The 20,368-nt window shown below is 57.3% G+C and overlaps 1 protein-coding gene and 1 non-coding gene across 4 annotated transcripts in view; one reads left to right on the top strand and one right to left on the bottom strand.

Annotated features, from left to right (window-relative positions):
• Positions 1-20,145, bottom strand: part of Per2 (period circadian regulator 2) — a 39,427-nt gene extending 19,282 nt beyond the window's left edge. The window contains exons 1-7 of one of the 3 annotated variants that reach the window (XM_027951745.3): positions 20,022-20,145; positions 12,220-12,459; positions 10,533-10,687; positions 7,378-7,499; positions 6,240-6,441; positions 1,846-1,897; positions 887-1,029 (exon numbers count right to left, since the gene is read on the bottom strand). In XM_027951745.3, the coding sequence (XP_027807546.3) occupies positions 887-1,029; positions 1,846-1,897; positions 6,240-6,441; positions 7,378-7,499; positions 10,533-10,687; positions 12,220-12,459; positions 20,022-20,041 (934 nt within the window). In that variant the 5' untranslated portion in view covers positions 20,042-20,145. The remainder of the gene's footprint in view (positions 1-886; positions 1,030-1,845; positions 1,898-6,239; positions 6,442-7,377; positions 7,500-10,532; positions 10,688-12,219; positions 12,460-20,021) is intronic. The other 2 variants (XM_071619506.1, XM_071619507.1) reach the window with 2 other exon arrangements.
• Trnat-ugu (transfer RNA threonine (anticodon UGU)) lies at positions 2,518-2,591 on the top strand. Its single transcript has one exon. It is a non-coding gene; the product is annotated as a tRNA-Thr (tRNA).
• Positions 20,146-20,368: the final 223 nt, after the last annotated feature.

Raw genomic sequence — 20,368 nt, 5'->3', positions numbered from 1 at the left:
CAAAATAAAAATAAAAAATGGCTGGGGATGCGGCCCAGTGGTAGAGTGACCACTGATAACCAAAAAAAAAGGAAAAGTCATCATTAAACACCAAGAGAAGATCATGTCATGGGGCTAGAACTGGATCCCTTCAGCTTCCTTACAGAGGGCACCTGCCTCCCAGGGGTCTGAATCTCCACAGTGAGGACCTATGAGGACTACAGTGTCACAAAGCAGTTGCTGAAGAGGGACCACAAGAAGGTGGAATGACACCCTGGGTCCTCTGGGCTTTGAGGGAGGGATGGGGATCCCGCTTTGGGGCACAGTGGCCTCGGGAGCCATTTACTGGTGAGGCAGCCGGCGGGATGACTGGACTGTCATGGGAGGCAGGGGCCTGGGTGTCAGGACATGCTGGGTCCCGGGCTGGGCTCATCACACAAGCTGGCTTGTCCATGGAAGCCAGACGGGTGGGGAGGAGGGGAAATGCAGGTCAAGGTGGGAGGGAGGGATGCCTGGGGTCGAGGGACCGTGGGGTCCTGAGGTGGGCTGTGCTATCACTGCCTGTCAGAGGGACCCATGAGGCTGGGGCGTCGGGGGAAGGATGCAGGGTTGTAGCGCCTCAGACCTGTCAGGGGTGACCTCATATTGTGGACAAAAGACAGAGAGCATCCGTGGAGGGGAGAGGGACACAGCCACGGCCTGGACATGGGGGAGAGAAGTCAGTGTCCAGGTGCCTTCGACTGGGTGGAGAGAGCCAGCTGATAAGTGGGCTGGGGAAGATGGGGGCTGCCCAGGCTGGGGAGATGCCAAGGCAGATGGGCAAGCTGGCAGTCAGTTCCATAGACGCTGTGTGTGACCGTGGTGGGCCTGCCGACTGGACGCGCGCCTCGTCTCGCTGTGGCTGTACCTTCATAGCCAGAGTGCACCCTCTCTGCCAGCAGCAGGCAGCAGAGCTGGCTCTCGGTGCCCGGCCGCTCCTGCACCTGCGCCAGGTAGGGCGTCATGCGAAACGGCTGGTAGTGGATCTCGTTCTCGTGGTTCTCCCCGACACTGTGGAGAAGAGCAGCAGCACGCCTCAGAACCCTGGCAGAGGAGCAGTGCCGCCTGCTGGGGAGCCCCACCCCGCCCCAGAACAGGTCCCAGCGATTCTGTCATCTTCTGAACTAGATGCCCAGCAACTCGAGCCAAGCTGCCAGCTGTGACACCACCTCCTCTTGGGGAGACCTGGACCCGCTGGAGGCAGCAGGGGCTGGCCTGCTCCTGCTCTTGGCTTCTCCCTTGTGACTGTCCCACTGCAGGTCAGAGTCCATGCTCCGACAGGTCAGAGTTTTCCTGCCCTTCTCTTGAGCAATTTGCATTTAAATCAGACCAAAGTGGGGTCCTGAGACCCAATTCCCTCCCAAAGGCACCAGGGTCTGGCCAGGTTGCTCCTGACACCTCCCTGCACTCCTTTGGTCACCCTATTTTGGAACAGGAGCCTACTGAGAACTCAGATCAGAAAGATGCACATGCAGACCAAAGGCTGTGCATGCCCCTGGATTCCCAGGGCCCTGGAGTGGGCTTTCTGGGCAACATCTGGCAGGTGCAGATCTGTTTGGGTGATGCTCGCTCTGAGCAGCAGGAGGACTCACCCCCTGCTGGCCGTGCTCCCAGAGTCTGGCACATATTTAAAATGCAGCTTATTCAAGTGCTTCATGTAGACTTTCCAGGAATGCACCTGCTGGGCCTGCTCATGCAGAGCCTCCACCCTGGACAGGGAGCAGGAACACGGGGGAGCCCACAGACGCCACTTAACCCTTCAGCAGGTGCTGAAGATGGAATGCTTACGCCACGTTCAAAGTTAGGAAAGTTGGGAACCAGGCTTACCCCACACGGCAAAAGAAAGACTTCTCCTCCATGCATTCTTGAGTGAAAGAATCTGGGGGAAGAAAAGCCTCAAGTCATTCCTCCTTAACAACTCAATCCAGACGGGGCATTTGTTTCTCATAAGAAGTACCACTAAGAAGAAGCAACAGAACGGAGCTGAGGAATAAGATGCATATCTGCCCACGCACAAAGTGAGACCTCTAAGCCAGAGATTTCTACATAACGCTGCCAACGGGCACACCACCAATTTAGCTCTGGAAGACAGACTGACTGTGTGATGACATTTTTGTTTTGTTTGGTACCAGGGATTGAACCCAGGGGCACTTAACCACTGAGTTGCATCTCAGCCCTTTTTATATTTTGAGACAGGATCTCGACAAGTTGCTTAGGATCTCACTAAGTTGCTGAGGCTGGCTTTGAACTTGCAATCCTCCTGCCTCAGCCTCCCGTGTCACTGTGATTACAGGTGTGCACCACCACACCTGGCACACGACATTTATTTACACACACACACACACACACACACACACACAAATGGCCTTAAGCACCGCAAAGCTACATATTTTGGGGATATTCTGTTCTAACAGAAACAACTCAGGAAATTTGAAAGCTTACATCAATACTTTGTAAAATCTTGTCTTACTTTAAACTTTTAAATATCTAGTAAAGGGCTGGGGATGTAGCTCAGTTGGTAGAGTGCTTGCCTTGTATGCACAAGGCCCTGGGTTCAATTCCCAGCATCACAAAAAGAAAAAAAAAAAAAAAACTAGTAAATACATGAGATCAATTGTGCAACCTCATTAGCAATGAAGAACTGGGTACTTCCATAAGGACTTCAAGAAATTTTTAGGAAATTGTAGACCTTTATTTTTCATATAAGGTTTCCTCTATGTAGAAGAAATGAGGAAAAGTAGATGATTACTGGTTATGGAAAATGATATAAAATTACCAGCCTGGAAAGGCCTCTGGGAATTCACCTGGTTTTCTCTCTAATTCAGCTCATAATTCGGTTGCCACCATCCTAAGGAGAAGGTGCAGGCCTGCACCCCTGTAAATCCACAGGCGGGGTGATCTTCCTCTGTGCCCGCCCCACCCTGACTGGTCTCCTAACTTGAACTGCAAACTTTAGTGTATGATGGGACAGCTGTCGGCCTGGAATCTGGAGAGAAAGCACTACATCTGAAACCAAAAGTTTGAAGCAATCCCTAAGCAAACAGCACATCTGTCCGAGGCTGCCAGCCGCCAAGCTGGGGGGGACATGATGGTGACATGCCTCTCTGGCCCTCTTGCTGGTGGAATGGAAATAGGGAGGAGGTGGAAATCCTGAAGCCTGAGAGAGCCCATCAATCCTAGACCCAGGGTGGTGAGGGAGAGGGCCGAGGGCCCTTGAGTGAGCTGAGATGGATGACCCAAAGCCGCAGACGAATGGCAGATGGCCCTGGTGCAGGGACAGAGCCGAAGCTCAGTGGACTATGATAGAGAGCCTGGGCAGCTCCCAGCCTGTCCACTTCTTCTGAGCCTCTCCTGGCTCCTCAGGAGTTCCTGGTCTTCAGTTCAACTCCAGCTCTGGGCAGTCAGAGTCCATGAGGGGCTAAGTCATCATCAGGAACAGGCAGACAGATGCTGAGGAACACATGCTTCAAAGGGACTTTGGCTAGCTGCCCTGGTCAGTAAACTTGTGACAGGTGGCAGGGAAGGCTGAGGTGGCCGGGCCTTGCCTCTCTCTTACACACCTCCTCTGTGCCCAGTGGCTGTAGGGGCGACACGAGAGCACCGGAGCCCTTCCAGACCCAGTCTTCCCAATTCAGTCGGACGGGTGCAGAAGGTTTCACTGCAGGAGCGAGCCCGTAGCGAGAGGGCAGGAGAGCGGGCTGGCAATGTGGTGGTGGGGTCAGTGAGGACAGAGACCTGGCCTCACCTCTGCAGTGCCGTCCCAACTTAGGTGGCATCTCAGTCCATCTTCCATTGCTCGCAGAACACCTGATGCCGGGTGCATTATAAAGAACAGAGACTTGATCTTAAGAACTGGCTCTCAGTTCTCAGGCTGGGAAGTCCAAGGGTGCATAGCCAGCACTTGGCGAGGGTCTTGTGCTACATCATCTCATGGTGGCAACATGGAAGGGCAAGTGGGCCTGGGCTGAAGAGACAGAACATGCAGGCAGCCTGGCTCTTGTGGAAACTAATCCAGTCCAAAGAGAGACTCACACCTGCAGAAATAGCACTGATCCCTCTTCATGACCTGGCCACCCTCAAAGGACCCACCTTCCACCACCACCACCACCACCCTGGTCCAATTTCAGCATCAGTTCAGAGGGACAGCCCATGTTCACACCACCCATCAAATCACCCAAACTCAAGTCCCTCTCAGATGCCACCAACCACCATTCCACTCTCAGTCCCACAGCATAGCTTGCTCCAGCAGATTCAAAAGTCCGAAGCACAGCTGTGAGCCGTGAAGCCAAAGGAAGCTGTGCGTGGGCCATTCCAAAGGGAGAGACAGGGCCCCGCAAGTCCAAGAGCCAATGGCAGGACGGTCGTGGAGCTGGAGGATCATCTTTCCCTCATGCCCAGGGCTCTCCTGGGCACAGGCCGCCTCTACATCTCTGGGCTGGGGTTGCACGGCGGAGGCTCCGCCTGGATGCTCCACTGGGCAGGCTTGGTGGAGACTCTGGGGCAGGCTTCTGCCTGGGCCTGAAGGCTTTCCACGGCACCCTTGGACACTATGGAAGTCCAGCCTCTGCTAGCCCTCCTGCCGCCTGCAGAACTGGCACCTCGGGGACACCTTCAAAGCCTAGCGCTCACACTCTCCTGACTTGGCAGGAGCTGCACCTGGGCTGAGTGGGAGCAGGGAGGAAAGGCCCGGGTGGCCCTGGGCAGGGGACTTCTGCCAGCAAGGCAGGCCCTGGCATTCTGGGCACTGCTGCAAAGCCAGCCTCCAAGGTCTCTGGAAGATGTCCGGAATCTTTGGGGACTTTCTCCCCTTGTGCTGGTGAATGTCCCCTGGGTCCCTCCAACCCTCTGATCTCTTCAGCTGTCCCAGGCAGGACTTTCCACTTTGTATGTGGTGAGGTGGAGAACTTTCCGCTCCGCTCCCCTTTCCATAGAACCCTTCTGTGGGTAATCCGGACCCTGCTTGTCCCACATGGTGGCTGGACGGGGCCAGGGCCGCCTGAGGGCCTGTTGCTTGGTTTCCTCTGCAGACACCCGTTCATCACCCGTGGCTCTGGCTTTCCACCAGCTGCGGTGTGAAGAGACTCCCACCAAGTTCTTTGCTTCTCTGGCCGCTCGCCATCCTGTAAGGTAGTCCTTACTCCACCCAGATCTTGCCCGACAGCCCTCACCACGCACGTTTCATCTGCTTCTGCTCAGGCCCACGAGAGGATGGCCAAGCCCTCCCGTCCCCCAGCCTTGTCTTCTGGGCCCACACCAGCATTGCCCTCGATGCTCAGGCTTTCCCAGCTTGCACTGCACAACTGCTCCAGCCACTGCCTGCTACCCACTTCCAAAGCTGTCCTCCTATTTTCAAGAACTGTTATATCATAATGCCTTGCTTCTTGGTACCATTTTCTGTTGCTGTAACAAAATACTTGAGACTGAGTGATTTATGAAGGAGAGAGATTTATTTTAGCTCACGGTTCTGGAGTCAGGGAATTTCAAGAGCATGGAGCCAGCATCTGCTTGGCTGCTAGTGAGTCCATCAGTGCTGCTTCAGATGGTGGCAGCAAGCGCAAAGGCAAGAGGAGGCCAGGCAGAGACAGCAGGAGGGAGCAAGAACTCGCTCCCTGGAAAGGCGTCAGTTCCTCCCAATGACCCATCACCTCTTGATGGTCCCACCTTACACTACCACAGTGACAAACCTCAACGTAGTTTCAGAGGGGACAACTCATCTTAAACCACAGCAGGCGGGGACAGGTGATGGGCATGAGGAGGGCTGGAGGGGAGCAGGCAGGAGAGGCCCACGGGCAGCCAGGCCAACGCTGGCTCCAGGGAAGAAAGGTGGGGCGCTGACGGGCCAGGGAGCCTGGCGCCACGCCTAGAGAGCCAGAGGTCTGCACCCAGAGGGCCTCAGCCGGACTCTCAGGCTGCCACCACGGCTGCTTCACAGACACACCGCGTCTCCCCACCCTCTGCCTCGCAGCCAGCTTCCAGCTCCAGGGAAAACGTTATTTCTAACACGCTGCCATTTTTGGAAATCTCTCTAGAATTTACAAAAACTTTTTTTTGTTTGTTTGTTTGTTTCTCCAAATTTACTCTGAAGAGACGGAGCTCTTCACCATTCTCCTATGGCAGAGTGGGCAGCTGGCAGCCCCAGGAAGGCTCCGTGGGTGTTCTCCCCGCAGAGGTGAGGAGGAGCCAGCCCCCACCCCGGGGACACAGCAGTGCCCAGGTCTCACCTACTCCGCCGCACATGCTCCAGGGTGGGAGCTTGCAAGGGGTGGTGCAGCTGTGGAACACGCTGACGTCCTGGGGCGCCAGGAACTCCACGAACTTAGCATCCCCAAAGGCATCTCTCTTACAGCGGAAGATGGACATGACTTGGTCAGAGATGTACAGGATCTTCCCAGTGACCAGAGACATGGCCACAGCAAACATATCCTGAAAAGGAAAAATATGACCCCAGTGACCACAGCCAGACAGGACCGGACAGTTGGTCAGACTGGGGGCCGTCAGACTAGAGTGAGCTGGCTGGGGCAGCCAGGTGGGGTCTCTGGGCCTCGGCCCTGGCCAGCCCAGCTCTGTTTCCCTGTGCCCCTGTTGGGGTCACCATGATATCTGAAACAACACAGCAATGCCCCATAGAAGCAACCCAGGTGGCCGGCACCCTGGCAGTGCCAGGCATTCCACTGGCTGGGACATGGAGCTCTTGGAGCCTATGTGGGGTGACCTGGAAGGTGGAGAGGCAGCCCTCCTCTCTGCTCACCGGCCTGTCTGCTGGGGCTCTGGGGCTCTGCACAGGAGCCACCTGGCCCTCAGGGCTCCGTGACAGGCTCCCTGGTGGTTAGGCTGGAGGAAGGGGATGGGAAGGATGAGGGAGCCCTGTTGAGGCCAGCTTCACCCGATTCCAGCTCACGCTGGGTCTCCGTTGGTCCTTCGGTCCGGTCTCACAGAACCTGCCTCCCCCAACATTCAGGCCCACCTCCACAGGGCTCAGAAAACCACGGACCAGGGCTGGGGCGGGGGTGCAGCATGTGTGAGGCACTGGGCTCGAATCTCGGCCACGATTTAAATAATCCAATACAATAAAGGCTTTATGTCCATCTGCAACTAAAAAAAATACTTAAAAAAACATGGACCACTAAGTCTGGGCAAGTGGACAGTCACCAAGTCTGTCTCCTCATGCTGAGGACATGAAAACCCGGACCCCCAGCGTGGGAGCAGCTGGGCTTCTCTGACACTGGAGACCTACGGGATGGAGTCCGCCAGGGATGAGGACAGAGCTTAGGGGAGAGGCACCACCGTCCTGGAGCCGCGGCGTCACCCTCCTCTCTAGAGGCATGGACGTCCCTGCTGTGTGCCCCGTGCAGGACTCACCGCGTTCTTCAGGATGTACTCCGAGGTGACACCCTCCACCTGCGCCACCGTGTAGGAGGGCACGCCTGCGCAGCAGGGCTGGCTGTCGCTGGACATGAGCAGCTGGAAATACTCCTCATTCGCTGCAGGAGAAACAAGGTCGCACTCAGTGGGCGAAGCCCAGTGAAGGCACACCCTCGCAGTGGGACGGTCCTTTCCTCGAGTGACAAGTGGGATGGACGCAGACAGTGGTGACTGGACACGGAGCTCCCAAGCCGCACACCCTGACAAGCCGTGCTGGGTGCTCCCCTGAGCTCCGTCAGGCCTTCGCTTACAGAGCTCTACAAAGCGACTGATACCCCGTCTTATTTTCAGAGGTGAGACTGGGGTATATTTTAGGAAAGTAGATACCTACATTCAAGAGAATGGGAGCAATCTCCAGACAGGCACTCGGAAATACGCTATTTAAAATAATATGGGCACAGAGTTCTTTCTCCAGAAGGGCCTTAAATCATGAAGCAACATTGATTTTTCTACGTGGGACAGTGGTGGCAGCCCCTGCATCTGACCCCCGGCGTGGTCCATCAGATGCTCTACCTAGGTGAAAAGGGGGCTGGGGATGTAGCTTAGTGGTGCAGTGTCCCTGGGTTAAAAAAAAAAAAAAAGCAGGCGCAGTAGCAATACCCGACTATAAGGATTGCAAATGGGATCTCAGCCGGGAGCGCCTCCACCTGAGCCCACCTCACTGGCTCACCCAGTGGGCAGGGCCTATCCCTGGGCATCACTGCCCACAGGCTGCAGCAGCTCCCTCTCCAGGCAAAAGCTGAGGGCTGCGTTCTGGAGTCCCAGCAGCTCCCTCTCCAGGCAAAAGCTGAGGGCTGCGTTCTGGAGTCTGACCAGGGAACGGAGCAGGGCTTCCTGCAGTGGGATGCGACCTTTGGACCCAGGGCCACGTTACCTGCCTTTCACTTCTCCACCTTCTGAGTGTGCTCTCAAACCAAGATATGAATTGCTGTAAAGGTAGGAAACTTCTCGATTTGGCAAAGCTCCCAAGCTCCTAAGTTCCTGCAGATGCCAAGGAGGAAGGTACCCAGCCCACACGTTAGCTGAGAGCAGAGCGGCCGGGCAGATGCTCCACCTCCAGCTGCTCCCTCGGGAACAGGAGCCCTTCCCCAGGCAGGCAGCCCCAGGGCCCCACCTTCCACGGTGCCCAGGCCCAGGGGCAGCAGGTGCCCTCACGCTGTCTCAGGCCTGCCCAGCACTGACTAGGAGCAATCTCACTCCGTAGACACTACATTAATTGTCACAAAGAGACCGCGGGCTCAGGGAGGGGAAGACGCAGGACAGAGGGGCACACCCGGAAGCGGAGCCCAAGTGGGAGGGCAGAGGGGCCTCCTATACTGGCTCAGGGCCAGAGGCACCAGCCACCTGCCAACTGCCAGCAGAAGCTGTCCAAGCGTGAAGCTTGAAGGCGTCCGAAAGACGCCCCCCGCCCCCCAGCTGCTGGCAACAAGCCCTGCTCACTGTGTGCCGGGCCCAGGACAGCACCAGGAGGGAGCTACTGCCCCACTGGGCCTCAGCTGCCCGCTCTGTCTGATGCGTGTGTGAACACGCAGGGTCCCCTGGCTGTCAGCACAAGATATGACAGTGAGCAAAGGTGGAATAGAGTGACCTCCACCCAGCACCACCTGGCCTCCCTTCCCGCCCCAGCAAGATGCTACTCTGTGCCTGCTCGTTACGATGGACCCACATAGCTAAGGATTCCTCAGGGGTCAGGGGCAGGCAGTTTCACTATGACACAAAGCGGGAGCCCAGGCTGTGAGCTTGGGATGCTCACGTGGTCACTTCTTCTAGGACTCCTGCAGTGCTCTCCTAACAATGGAGAAAACTAGACGCTGGAAACTCACAGCACTATCCCCAGCAGGGGAACTGTGGCTTCTGGGCCTCTCTGACCAGCAGCTACAGCGGAGCCATCCTTGGATGAGCCAGTCAGGGGCCTTGGGCTGAGCTGCTGGCTATCAGGCCTGAGGTCCAACAGCTGGTGCCCAGCACTTACACAGCATTTCCTGACTGTCCTAGAGACAGAGGCACCTGCAGCCACTTGAGACCCAGAGACGAGGACCCCGCCTGATGGAAGGCCCAGCGTGGGAAGAGCCAGAGGAGCACAGGCTGACTGGAGGGCTGGGGCTGGGAGCATCTGGACTTGGTGGTATGTTTATGGGACCTGCAGCAGGTGTCAGGGACCCCTGCACTGCACCCCCGAGGAGCTCCGCAATGTTCTCACACAAAAGTCTTAGTTTTATTCATCAACGGCCAGTTTTAAAAGCTCTTTCATATTTAATTTCTTTACTTTTTTAAAAAAATATTTTTAGTTGTAGATGGACACAATGCCTTTATTTGATTCATTTATTTTTATGTGGTCTGAGAATTGAACCTAGCGCCAGGCAAGTGCTCTACCACTGAGCCACAACCCCAGCCCTCATATTCTATTTTCTGATATAAAGTCCAAACGTGTATAAACGGGAACAGGACCTACATTTTGGAGGCCCCCATGACCATGTGCTTATGATGGTGGCCCTCTGCCCTGCCTCCCTCCTTCCTGGTTGAAATGACCACAAGGGCAGAAATTTACACATTTTTAAGTAAACAGGGAGTGCGTCACCTGAGTCCGTGAAATGAGCAGCTCTGAGATCTGGTGATGCCCTTCACATCCTGTACAGCTCTGAGATCTGGTGATGCCCTTCACACCTACACCTGTAGGTGGCAGATCCTCAGCAAAAGGCTGAGAGGTGCTTTGCTTTGACTGTATTCTGGCCCTTGGCAGCTCACAAACTGCAGGTGACAATCTTCCTGGACTCAAGCCATGATCCCAACACCACCTCCCCGTCAGAGTCTAGAAGACACTGGACTCTCCTGCACGGGCCTGACGCAGCCCAGGTCAGCACCGCTGGCTGTGGCACACAGATGTCTCCTGCCCTACCTGCTTCTCCCCTCTGAAAGCCCACCACCACCACCACAGGAAACTTCCAGGAGCGAGGTTCCGTTGAGCTTCCCCACGATTTTATGATTTCCTTCTGCTACTTCAGGAGGGAGTGTCAGAAAGGTGACACACCTGAGGTAAAACCTGGGTTCAAACCTCGTGTCCCAGCGGAGAGTGGAGGTGTCGAGCAGCCTACCTTTCACCTGCTTCACGCTCCTCAGGGCGTACTTCAGGGTCGCCAAGGTGCTGGCCTTGCCCTTGGCCTGCTTGTCCGCGGGGAGGTGGACCTTCAGCTCTCTCAGCGTTCTTACCAGCTCTCGGTGTGTGTCCGCTTTGGCAGGCTGCTCGCTGCTGTGGAGCCAGGAAACAGAGGTCCCTGTGAGCTTCCCACAGTCCTTCCCTAGGAACCATGGCCTGGGGAGCTCCTGGAGGCCCTGCGGGGGCTCAGTGGTCCCTGGCCTACCCTCCATGGCCACCACATCTGCTAGTCATGACAACCACAAGTGCTTGCAGAAGTGCCAAGTGGTCTGCTGGGAGGTGGCTGCCCTGGTGACACCGCTGCCCTGAGCCTGTGAGTGCCGGAGCCCCTCCAGCTACCACGAGGCTTCACCTTCACAGGAAGGGCTGCTGGCCAGCCCACAGTCTGAAGGAGCAGACCTTGTCAGTGGGCTGTGCCCCTTGCCTGTCCCACAGATAAAAGAACTACATGGTGGGGATGACAGAGGACAGTGAGTGGCTTCCTGGACGTGAATGTGAACCATGAGCTCAGAGAAGAGGAAGGAGAATTTGTGAGAAGGGTCTTCATGCAAGATGAAGAGGTGAGAGGCAGACTGGACACCTGGACAAAGCCGATGGGGCAGAGGGCAGAGAGAATGATGGAAACCAGGCCCTGAGCCACGGTGGGCCTCCATGCTCAGGATTAAGAGCAGGATTTGTCCCAGAGGTGATTTACAAATGCGTGTGCGCATGAGGAGGATAATTTGTTCCAAATATCCCCAAAGAGGGAAGAACGTTCCTGATGAGCTGCGCAGCACGCAGGCAAGGTTGGCTCAGAGTAGAGCTGGGAGGGGCTCCGCGTGTAGCCCACACAGAGAAGCCACAGGGACACCGGGTGCCTGGGTAGCCAGGGAGCACCCAGTGCACAGGGCATGGTCGTGCAGAGCCTGGAGGAGCCCCGTCACCCCCAGGCCTGACCTCCAGTGTCAAGTCTTTAGACTCCTCTAACAAGTGTCCTTTGGGGGTTCTGGCAGGCCTCACCTTTGGCCACTGGGCAGGGGAGGGTGGGGGCACTGCCCTGGGGCTCTGTCACTGCAAGGCCAAAGGCACCAGGGCTGCAGAAGCCAGAGGTAAACCAAACCCAGCAGCCGTGTGCCTCCCCGCTTCCTCCCTGCAACCGGAGGAAACAGGCCCCGTGACACCGTGGCAAGAGAGGGTTACATCATGAGGTGGGGTGGCTCAGTCGCAGAGCGCCTGCCTGGCACACCAAGGCCCTGGGTTCTATCCCCAGGAGAAAAGGAGGAGGGCAGAAGGAAGGACAGGTGAGATGACAGCACGGCACCTGCAGACACCAGGCCGGCCGAGAGGAGGGAACCAGGGCAGAGGGCCTGTGCGTCTCCCATGTGGGGGGCTGGCCGCTGGCTGCCCCTCCCAGAGCTCCTGTCCCTGGTGTCTGCTGTCATCAAACATGAGAAATATATTGATGACAGCGGCTGTCTCTGTGAGGAGGAATGCACCCAGTTCATTTTAATAACTCTGCGTTAACAGGATTTTCAGAAACCTTGAAAAACTCGCACACCATGACTGAAAGGTGCGAAATCGACCCAATCACAGGGCGATGAGACACACAGAGACAGCCACGGGTGCGTGGCCTGCGGCTGACTGACCTCTCCCGGGTGTTGGCGGGCTCCACCAGCATCCCCAGCTCCTTCCCGTTGTCCTCGCAGTCGCTGCCCTGTGAGTCCCGCCCCATGGAGCAGTTTTCATTCCCACTTGAGCCACTGCTCATGTCCACATCTTCCTGGAGCAAGGCCTGGCTTGGCTGGGGGTCCAGGAGCTCCTTGGAGGGGTCACTGGTGCTGGGGGAAAATTCCGCAAATCCATTCATGTTGGGCTCCAAAACGAAGCTGGCAAAGACAGGCACGTTCCCAAGCATTAAGAAGAGTATGCAGGGTGACCGCAGGGGGTGACTGCAGGGGATGACCGCAGGGGCCAGCGAGGGACGCAGCCCCTGGCACCTTCCTGCACATCCACCTGGAACAGCAGCAGTGGAGATGGACCATGCCCACTCCTCCACCTCCTCCTGTGTCCTGAGCACCCACCTGGGGCCAGCTGCACTGGACCCTCAGCCCAACACCGAGGCACCCAGGGCCTATGGGAGGCAGACAAGAACACCAGTAGCCACCAGCCAGCAGGGGCGACGCTCTGGGAAGCACACAGTCATGTCAAATGGGACGCAGGGCCCAGGAGCTGCATTTTATAATCTACCCAGGTGACATGGAGCAGCTGGGTTCGACAATCTTGGCCATCCCACATGGCAAGTTGCAGACCAGCTGAGGGTGAGGTGAGGCTGGTGGGGTGGAGAGGGCACCAGGAGGCCCAGGCCCAGCAGGTACGCCGACCCCCCCAGCAGCCACTGAGCCCCAGCGCCTTCCCTCGCCAGCACCTCCTGTGGAATTGCCCAGGCGTGGGGAGAACCCAGCGGGCTGAGGAGGCCTGTCTAGTTCACAGGCACAGGCAAGAGCCACACAGGGTGCTTGAGAAGACGCACAGCAGGAGGAAGAGATGGCACGTTGGGGACAGCACTGCGCCCCTCCCCTCCTGGACAGGAGCTCACGACAAGACGGGCTCAATGACGCAAGCAAGGAAGGAGGAGAAGGGCCACAGGCTGAGGCGAAAACGCCACCCGCATGGTCGAGGCCCAGGGACGGGAATGAAGGAGACGGCCAAGCAATCAGGACACTACAGGTAACGGTCCTTTCCGAAAGACACGGGCACAGGACACGGAGACAGAAACCACTATGAAGGACGCCCGTGAAGAAACCGTCCTGAGCTGATGACGCCATGAGCACCAGGCAAAATGACAGTGGCCACCATCCTGATGTGACTCATATTTTCAGGAAGAGAAGAAAAAGCCACCAGCATCAAACAGGAACAAGAGGTGGCCTTGGAGGGAGGCAGAGGCGCAGCGCTCCTGCACATCTCTTCTGGTGTGCGGTGCCCAGAAGTGAACGTCCACGTGTAGCTTTGAGAGGACACAGATGGAGAGGGAGGAGGCTCAGCCAGGGACGCTGGGTGTTGGGTGCACACAGCTGGAGCTCAGTATCTGGAGTCATTATGTCCAAAAGACCAGCATCGTTCAGTTAAGGCAAGGCTAGTGTTCTGGCCTCGTCTAGCACTTGGTGGAAGTTCTACTACTTCAACGAAAGAGTGAAGGCTGCTAACTCTTGAGAAGAGGAGGACAAAGTCCAGATTCTGTAAGCCCCTGCCACAGGGGAGCCCCAAAAACATGTGAACTTGTGGGAGGTGCACAGCCCAACAGCATTAAAAGAGTTCAGAGGAAGAGACTGTTTACCAGCAGGTCCGAGGTGTGCTAGTGAGGAAGGACGCCAGCCTCGGTGCTCAGAGTGTGTCCCAGAGCTTCTCTGGGGGGACTTGAGGGCACCCACCCCACTTGTCCAGCACACAGAAATTCCCGTCCCTGTGCACAAGCTATGTGAGCACCGTGTGGGGTGCAAGGCCTGGAAGTGCCGCTGTAGGAGCTGCCTGCAGCCATCAGGCCACCAGCCACACGACTGCCCTGGCCCTGGGCCCAGCCTCAGCTCCCAGCTGGGCTCCTGCCTCCACCGCTCGGCTCCAGGAGGAGCGATTCTGGTGGAAGGAGCACTAGCTCACGACCACCAGGCAGGTGCTCAGAGCCCGGCTCTGAGGTCTGCCCTCCTCTGGTCTCGCATCCTCCTCCAGCCCTTGACCTTGACCTTGACCTTGGGGCTCTGCATGTGCTGCTCCCTCATGCCCATGGCATTCTCCTGCAGACACCCCCATCGCCACGTCACCGTGGCTCCTTCTCGTCCCTGCTCTGTTTGTCCCCTCCAGAGCACAAGCTGCACAAGGGCAAGAGCACTGGGTGCTCCTTGCTGGACCACGGACCTGGCAGATGCCGCTGCAGGCGTAAAGCCCAAGATGCCACAGACTGTGGTGCACTGGCACAGAGGACAGTGAGTGGGAAGACGAGATGTGAACCACCAGAAGGACGCTACAAAGGCCAGGGCATGCCCCAGGCACTGCCTCCTACGCCTGCCTGCAGCGCTGAGGCCAGCCGCGCAGGTGCAGTGGGCACACTCCTGCCCCTGGGCTGACCTTCTAGTGGGTCACAGAAAGGCAAGAGGAGCTGGAGCACACAGGTATTTCTGGGTGCGAAGGGGAAACCAGCAAAGCAGGCAGCAGCCAGGACACCGGAGGAGGGCGCAGGGCGGGGAGTGTGGTGCCCTGCGTGCAGGAGCTACTTGGCAAGACCTTGTACCTGAGTCTGCAGCCACTGCTCCTCCCAACCTGGGGACACCCAGGGGCCTCCTGGCCTCACACCTGCAGTGCCAGAGTCCCTGGCTCCTTCCACCACACAAGGACTAGGGTGGAGCCCCACACCCTGAGGTGGCCTTGCTCCCCAGCTGCCACCAAAGGCCCCACGAGGAAGTGCAGGGAAGGAGCTCGCTCTGAGAGCACCTGGACTGCGGGGAGCCAGGGCTGGGGGCAGCGCCCCCCCATCCCTTCGCTTTGCCTTTCTTTTTGGACAGCCTTCTGATGAGGCTCCAAGGTGCTGAGTGGCCAACTGGGTATTTTATGAGGCGAGGCATCATCTCAGGAGGGTGTCACCTGTGTGCCACCAACGAGGGCTTCCCCCTTATTTCTGTTACTTCCCTCTGGCCACCCTGTGATTGTACGTCCCAGTAAAGTTCGGACATTTAAGGTTCATCCAGAGTCGGTGTCAAGGGGACTCAGCTGACAGACCAAGAGCGTGGGCAGCTGGAGAGGGGACGCTCTAGGCAGAGGACGGCAAGCACAGGGTCCCCAGGCAGGCCAGTGCCCAGACTTTGGGAAGGGTGGACAAGGCTGGAGCCGTGCCAGGGCAGGAGGTGATGGGCAGGTGATGCAGCAACCTGCCTGCGGGGGCTTTACTCAAGTGAGATGGGCCCTGCTGGAGAGTCCTGAGCACCAGGTCTGCCTGACACGCAGGGGACTGCAGGGTGGCATGAGGGGCCAGCAAAGGTCTTCCTCGGGCTCTCACTGAGGTTCCTGGAGCGGCTAAGGGGCTGTCCAGGGGTGCTGAGGGCTTTGTGCACTCCCGACCCCTGAACATCCTGGACCCCCACCTCATCCCCACAGCCCCCCTCCAGATGGGAAGGAAGTCTGTCCTTTCTGCTGTGAGAGGGTTAGGAAGGCGGCAGAGGAAGGAAGGGCAGGTGAGTGAATGGCCCTGGAGGGCCAGGGTTCAGCTGGGTTCACTACTTCCTGGGTGTGTAATCTTTCTGTGCCTTATTTCCTCATCTCTAAAATGGGGATAATTGTTCATGCTTGTCAGGCACAGTGGCCATGCCTTTAATCCCAAGATTCAGGAGGCTGAGACAGGAGGATCCCAAGTTCAAGGCTAGCCTCAGCAATTTAGGGAGGCCCTGCCTCAAAATATAAAATAAGAAGGGCTTGGGGATGTTCTCAGTAGTAGAGAGGTCTGGGTTCAATGCCCAGAACCAAAAAAAAAAAAAGTTCTAAAACAAAGTTCCTGTCTCTTATAGGTGACTGGGATTAAGGGGAAAAAAAAAACCTAAGAAAGTACCTGAGTAACTAGAGAAACAGCTGGACCACAAAGATGATTTAAAGGACAGAGAGAGAGAGAGAGAGAGAGTTCACTGGCAGGGAGCTGTCTCTGGCTTGGTTTAAAGGACTAAGAGTTCAGGGACACCCCACCCCCCAGGCAACGGAGCTGCCTGTAGCACCCTACACTGCCCCGGGCTCTGCATGAGCTCCTGGGGCTCCAGGCTGCCCCCAGGTTCCAGTCCCTGGGAACCTGTGTGAATAGGGTTCGTTGGTGCCACGAGATCACCTGAGGGGAAGGGTGCATCTTTTTGCAGAGAGGGCCGGGCAAGCCTGGCCAAAGCGGGAACAACAGACCAGACCATGGGCTGAAGCCTGTTATTCTCGCTCTCAAATGGACCCACCTCATTTTTCCAAGCTGGCAGAACCGACCTGCTGGTCCAAGCAGACTTACAAATGTGTCCCCAGTACTACCGGGGCCACACTGCCAGACCCGGGTGGGGGTGCTCTCTAAGGGGGTGCAATGGGGTAGAGGCCAGCCTGGCTGAGAAAGGGCTGGCTGGCTGCCAGCCCAAGAGGTCCCTTAATGCCCTCTTTACACACACACCCCCGCTGGTTCTACCCCCAAACAATGGTCAGACTAAGAAGCTGGGCTTGCACCCTGACCAGGTCATCTGGCCACATCCGTGACCAGACAGAGGCGATTAAGAAAGCACAGTCAGGGATGAGGTCAGGATCTGGAGGGGAGGGGAAGGGGGGACCCTGGGGTATCAGCTGCTGATGCTGGCTGCTGGGTTCCTGGGCTCAGGGCACTGCCCTTTAAGTCTCATGGCCATCCATACCTGACCTCAGGCCTGCAGCCACCTCTTCCTCCCAACCACCACCAGGATACATAGTTAAACAAAAAGAACTGGAGCATCGGGCCAGCTCCAGCCTCCCGCGCACGGCGCAGGGGATTCTCCTGCCAGTCCCTGCCCGATAGGAACTGCTGGTGAAGTCAGAGCTCAGCCAACACTTCAGCAACTTATGTGATCACTTCTTTGAGATGGAAGTGCAGATATGTAGATTGTAAGGTCAGAGCAGGATGCATGTCCCTGAACTGAACACACCCTTGTGACCAGCCTCCGCCTCCATCCCTGCCCCCAGCCCAATCCCAGAAGCCCACTAGCCTTCTGGCTTCTCAGAGCCGGCCCACTCCGCCTGCTTTCCAGCATTACATAACAGGCTCAGACAGCTTGTGCTGAGCGTCTGCAAGCCCTGCGGCATTTACAACCCCAAATATTAGAACATGTTTTCTACTTCCTGGTAGAAGCCAACTCCCTGAGGCCAGACTGCTGTAATCTGGAGAAAATGTTTGTCCTGATAAATAAACAGCTGTGTTCTCCATGGAGACGGTTGAGTAACTGCGACCAGGGCTATCCAAATATGGAGGGGAAGAAGGCACAGGGGAGAGGCATTGTCCAGGCCTCCCTGGGGCTCTCCTGCATGCTTTTAAAACCATAATAATGCAAAGTAGCGGCCCCCAGGCCTCTGTGTTCAGGGACTGCGAGTTGGTGGGTTCTAGGGAGACTAGGCATTTGTTTCTCATGTAACTCAGCTGTTCTTATTCTACCCAGCGTTGAAGCAAACAGGTCCTGATTTCTTCCGTCACCCCTAGGGAGAGCATGTGGAGCCCTTCAAGGCTGCAGGGGGGCCATAGCACGGCTGGCTGCTTGGGTCACCCTGTGGTCTTGGCCTGTCCCCAGCACTGCTGCTCCCTTGCTGCTCCCTGTCTGCTCTAGGCTTGGGAACACAGGGACTCCTTTGCTATGAACGTGCGTACAATGAGCATAAAAACTTAAAGGAGGGCCAGGTCCCAGGAGGGACGCTCTGGGCCCAGGGGGGGACCAGCAGAGCCCAGTCTGCACTGCTGGTTCTCCCCGGGGTCTTCAGGTGGGCCGCTTCCCACAAGGGCAGGGCACAGAGGTTTCTGCACACAGTGGGGCTGAGTTTCCAGTTGACTTCATGGAATATGGTGATTTTCCAAAGAAAGAGCAAAGTCTGGCACGCTGCTCTTTCTTTGACTACTCGCTAAGAGGTCCTGCCAGACACCCAGTGACCTTCCTGAGCTGCAGCCCTGCGGTCTGTGAGGCCTGCTGAAGTTGCATCATCACTAACAACAGGCCTGCCTCCCAGAAAGTTCGGTGTGCGAGAGAAGCAGCACAGATGAGAGGAGCCTCTCCTACCACCTTCTAAGCACAGCAGATAGCCTCACGGGGGCATCTCATGACCCCAAAGCAGGCGTGGGCCAGAAACCTCTCCTGGGAAAATCATCCCTAGGGTGACAAGAACCTAAAACCCTGGAGTCAAAGTGGACCTTGGAGACTGCCTAATTCAAGGCTCCCCAAGCAGATGAGGAAACCTAGGCCTAGGGCAGAACTCAGTCACCCAGCAGCAGCCAGACGGCTGGCACAGGTCTCTGCCCGCGCTCTAGTATCGACAGAAAGCTGGGGCTGCACTAGTTCTGTATCAATGAACCACATTAAGGTGACAGTGTCAGACGTCTGTGAACACCCACAGCACCATCCCTACACGGCAGGACACAAGCTACCACTTAGGAAAAAAAAGAAGTCCCATGTTCCATTATAATCCACGACTCACAAAAAGTGATTAGCTCTATGCTTAAAAACCGCTTCCAGTCACAGCCTTCAGACAGTCCTGTGTCCTTCTTAGCCACACTCAGCCTGGGACCAGGAAGCCCAGGTGGGCTAGGGTGGGGACCCCCTTCAAATAAGGGAGATCAGTGAACTGGCTGTGCCAGGAGGGTCCTGCCATGGTGACTCTCGGGGGGCTCTAAACATTTGGGGAGCCGAAGCTCTCCTCCCAAGCACCAGCCCTCTCAGGACCCAGGACCCAATCTCAGGCCTCTTGCCCCTCTGGAGGGCACGCTGACCCAGGGTGATAGGAAGACCCCAAGGGGCCTGGGCCTGCCGTGGTGTGCACCTGGCTTGCTTTGCATGCGTGCCTCAGTTTCTTCTTCTGTCAAGCCGAGGGGTTGCCCTGGCTGATTTCCAAGGAGCCTTCTGCCTCCCTTGTTCTCTGAGTATGAATCAGCTCTCCAAACTGGTTCCTTCTGTGTGGCTTAGAGAAACCCTGGCAACCAAGCTGTCATCCTTTACCCTGGCCTTCCTGGAGAGGGAGCAGGCCACCGCCCGCCCCTCCGTGCCTGTACTTGGCAGCCCAGGCACTCCCCACAAGGATGACGTGACTCCTTCACCTCAAAGTGGGCCCCATCCATTCTGGGGAGAAGGAATAAATACACAGTGGCCCAGGACAGGGCAAACTGGGTAAAGGTCAGGGGGTCTCCCTCAGGATTCCCAGGCCTGGCTTTCTTGTCTCTGCTCACCACTCCTGGACCACGCTCACCCATGGCCTGGGAGCAGGAAGCCAGCTTCCCAGGTGGCCGTCTCCAGGGACAGCTGAACTGACTCTGGGTTCCTTCTTCCTCCCCTATGGGGTCAAGGGTGGGGGCAGAGTTGGTTCCTAAAGGAAATCATTCAAAGAACCACAGTCTGGTGTAGCAGTCACTCAGTAGCTGTGTCTTTAGGCAAGTTGCCTGACCTCTCTGGACCTCAGTTTCTTATCTGCCAAACGGGAATACTAGTACCTACCTCGCAGAGTTTTGGTGCGTGTTAATGTCACCGTCTGCATTTTGGGTAAGGCCGAAGATCTGCACACCCCTTCCCAAGGCCGTTCTCGGCCCAGGGCGTCAAGCGGCCCCGAAAGCCTTGGGAGCCGTCGCCGCGCCCGCCAGCCTGTGGCCCGCCCGGCCCGCGGCGGTTACGTAAGCGACGAGCCGCTGCCGCGACCGTACACCCGCCTGGCAAGCCGCGCCACTCACCGCCCCGCCGCGTCCGCCATCTGTCGTCCCCTGGTCGGCCCGTCGTTCCGTCTGCCCGGCCCGCGCCCGCCGCCCCCCAGAGCAGCCAGTAGCCGCCGCGCCGCCGCCGCAGCCGCCGCGCCGACCGCTGCTGTCACATAGTGGAAAACGTGACCGCGCGCGCCGTGCCCGCCCCTCGCGCCCGCCATTGGCCGTGGCGCCGCCTCATCTGCATATCTGGGAGGCCGGGCCTGCGAGCGCCGCACGCCCATTGGTGGCGGCGCCCGTCGCTCACTTTACATAAGACGCACATGGAACTCCATGTTCATGGCTTCGGTTCCTCAATGAAGACGCGTCACGCTTGTGCC

The sequence above is a fragment of the Marmota flaviventris genome, chromosome 11 (assembly GCF_047511675.1).
Source record: "Marmota flaviventris isolate mMarFla1 chromosome 11, mMarFla1.hap1, whole genome shotgun sequence".
In the NCBI taxonomy this organism is placed as follows: domain Eukaryota; kingdom Metazoa; phylum Chordata; class Mammalia; order Rodentia; family Sciuridae; genus Marmota; species Marmota flaviventris.
The sequence above is the reverse complement of the archived record's forward strand: the minus strand, read 5'-3'. Positions and strand labels throughout refer to the sequence as shown.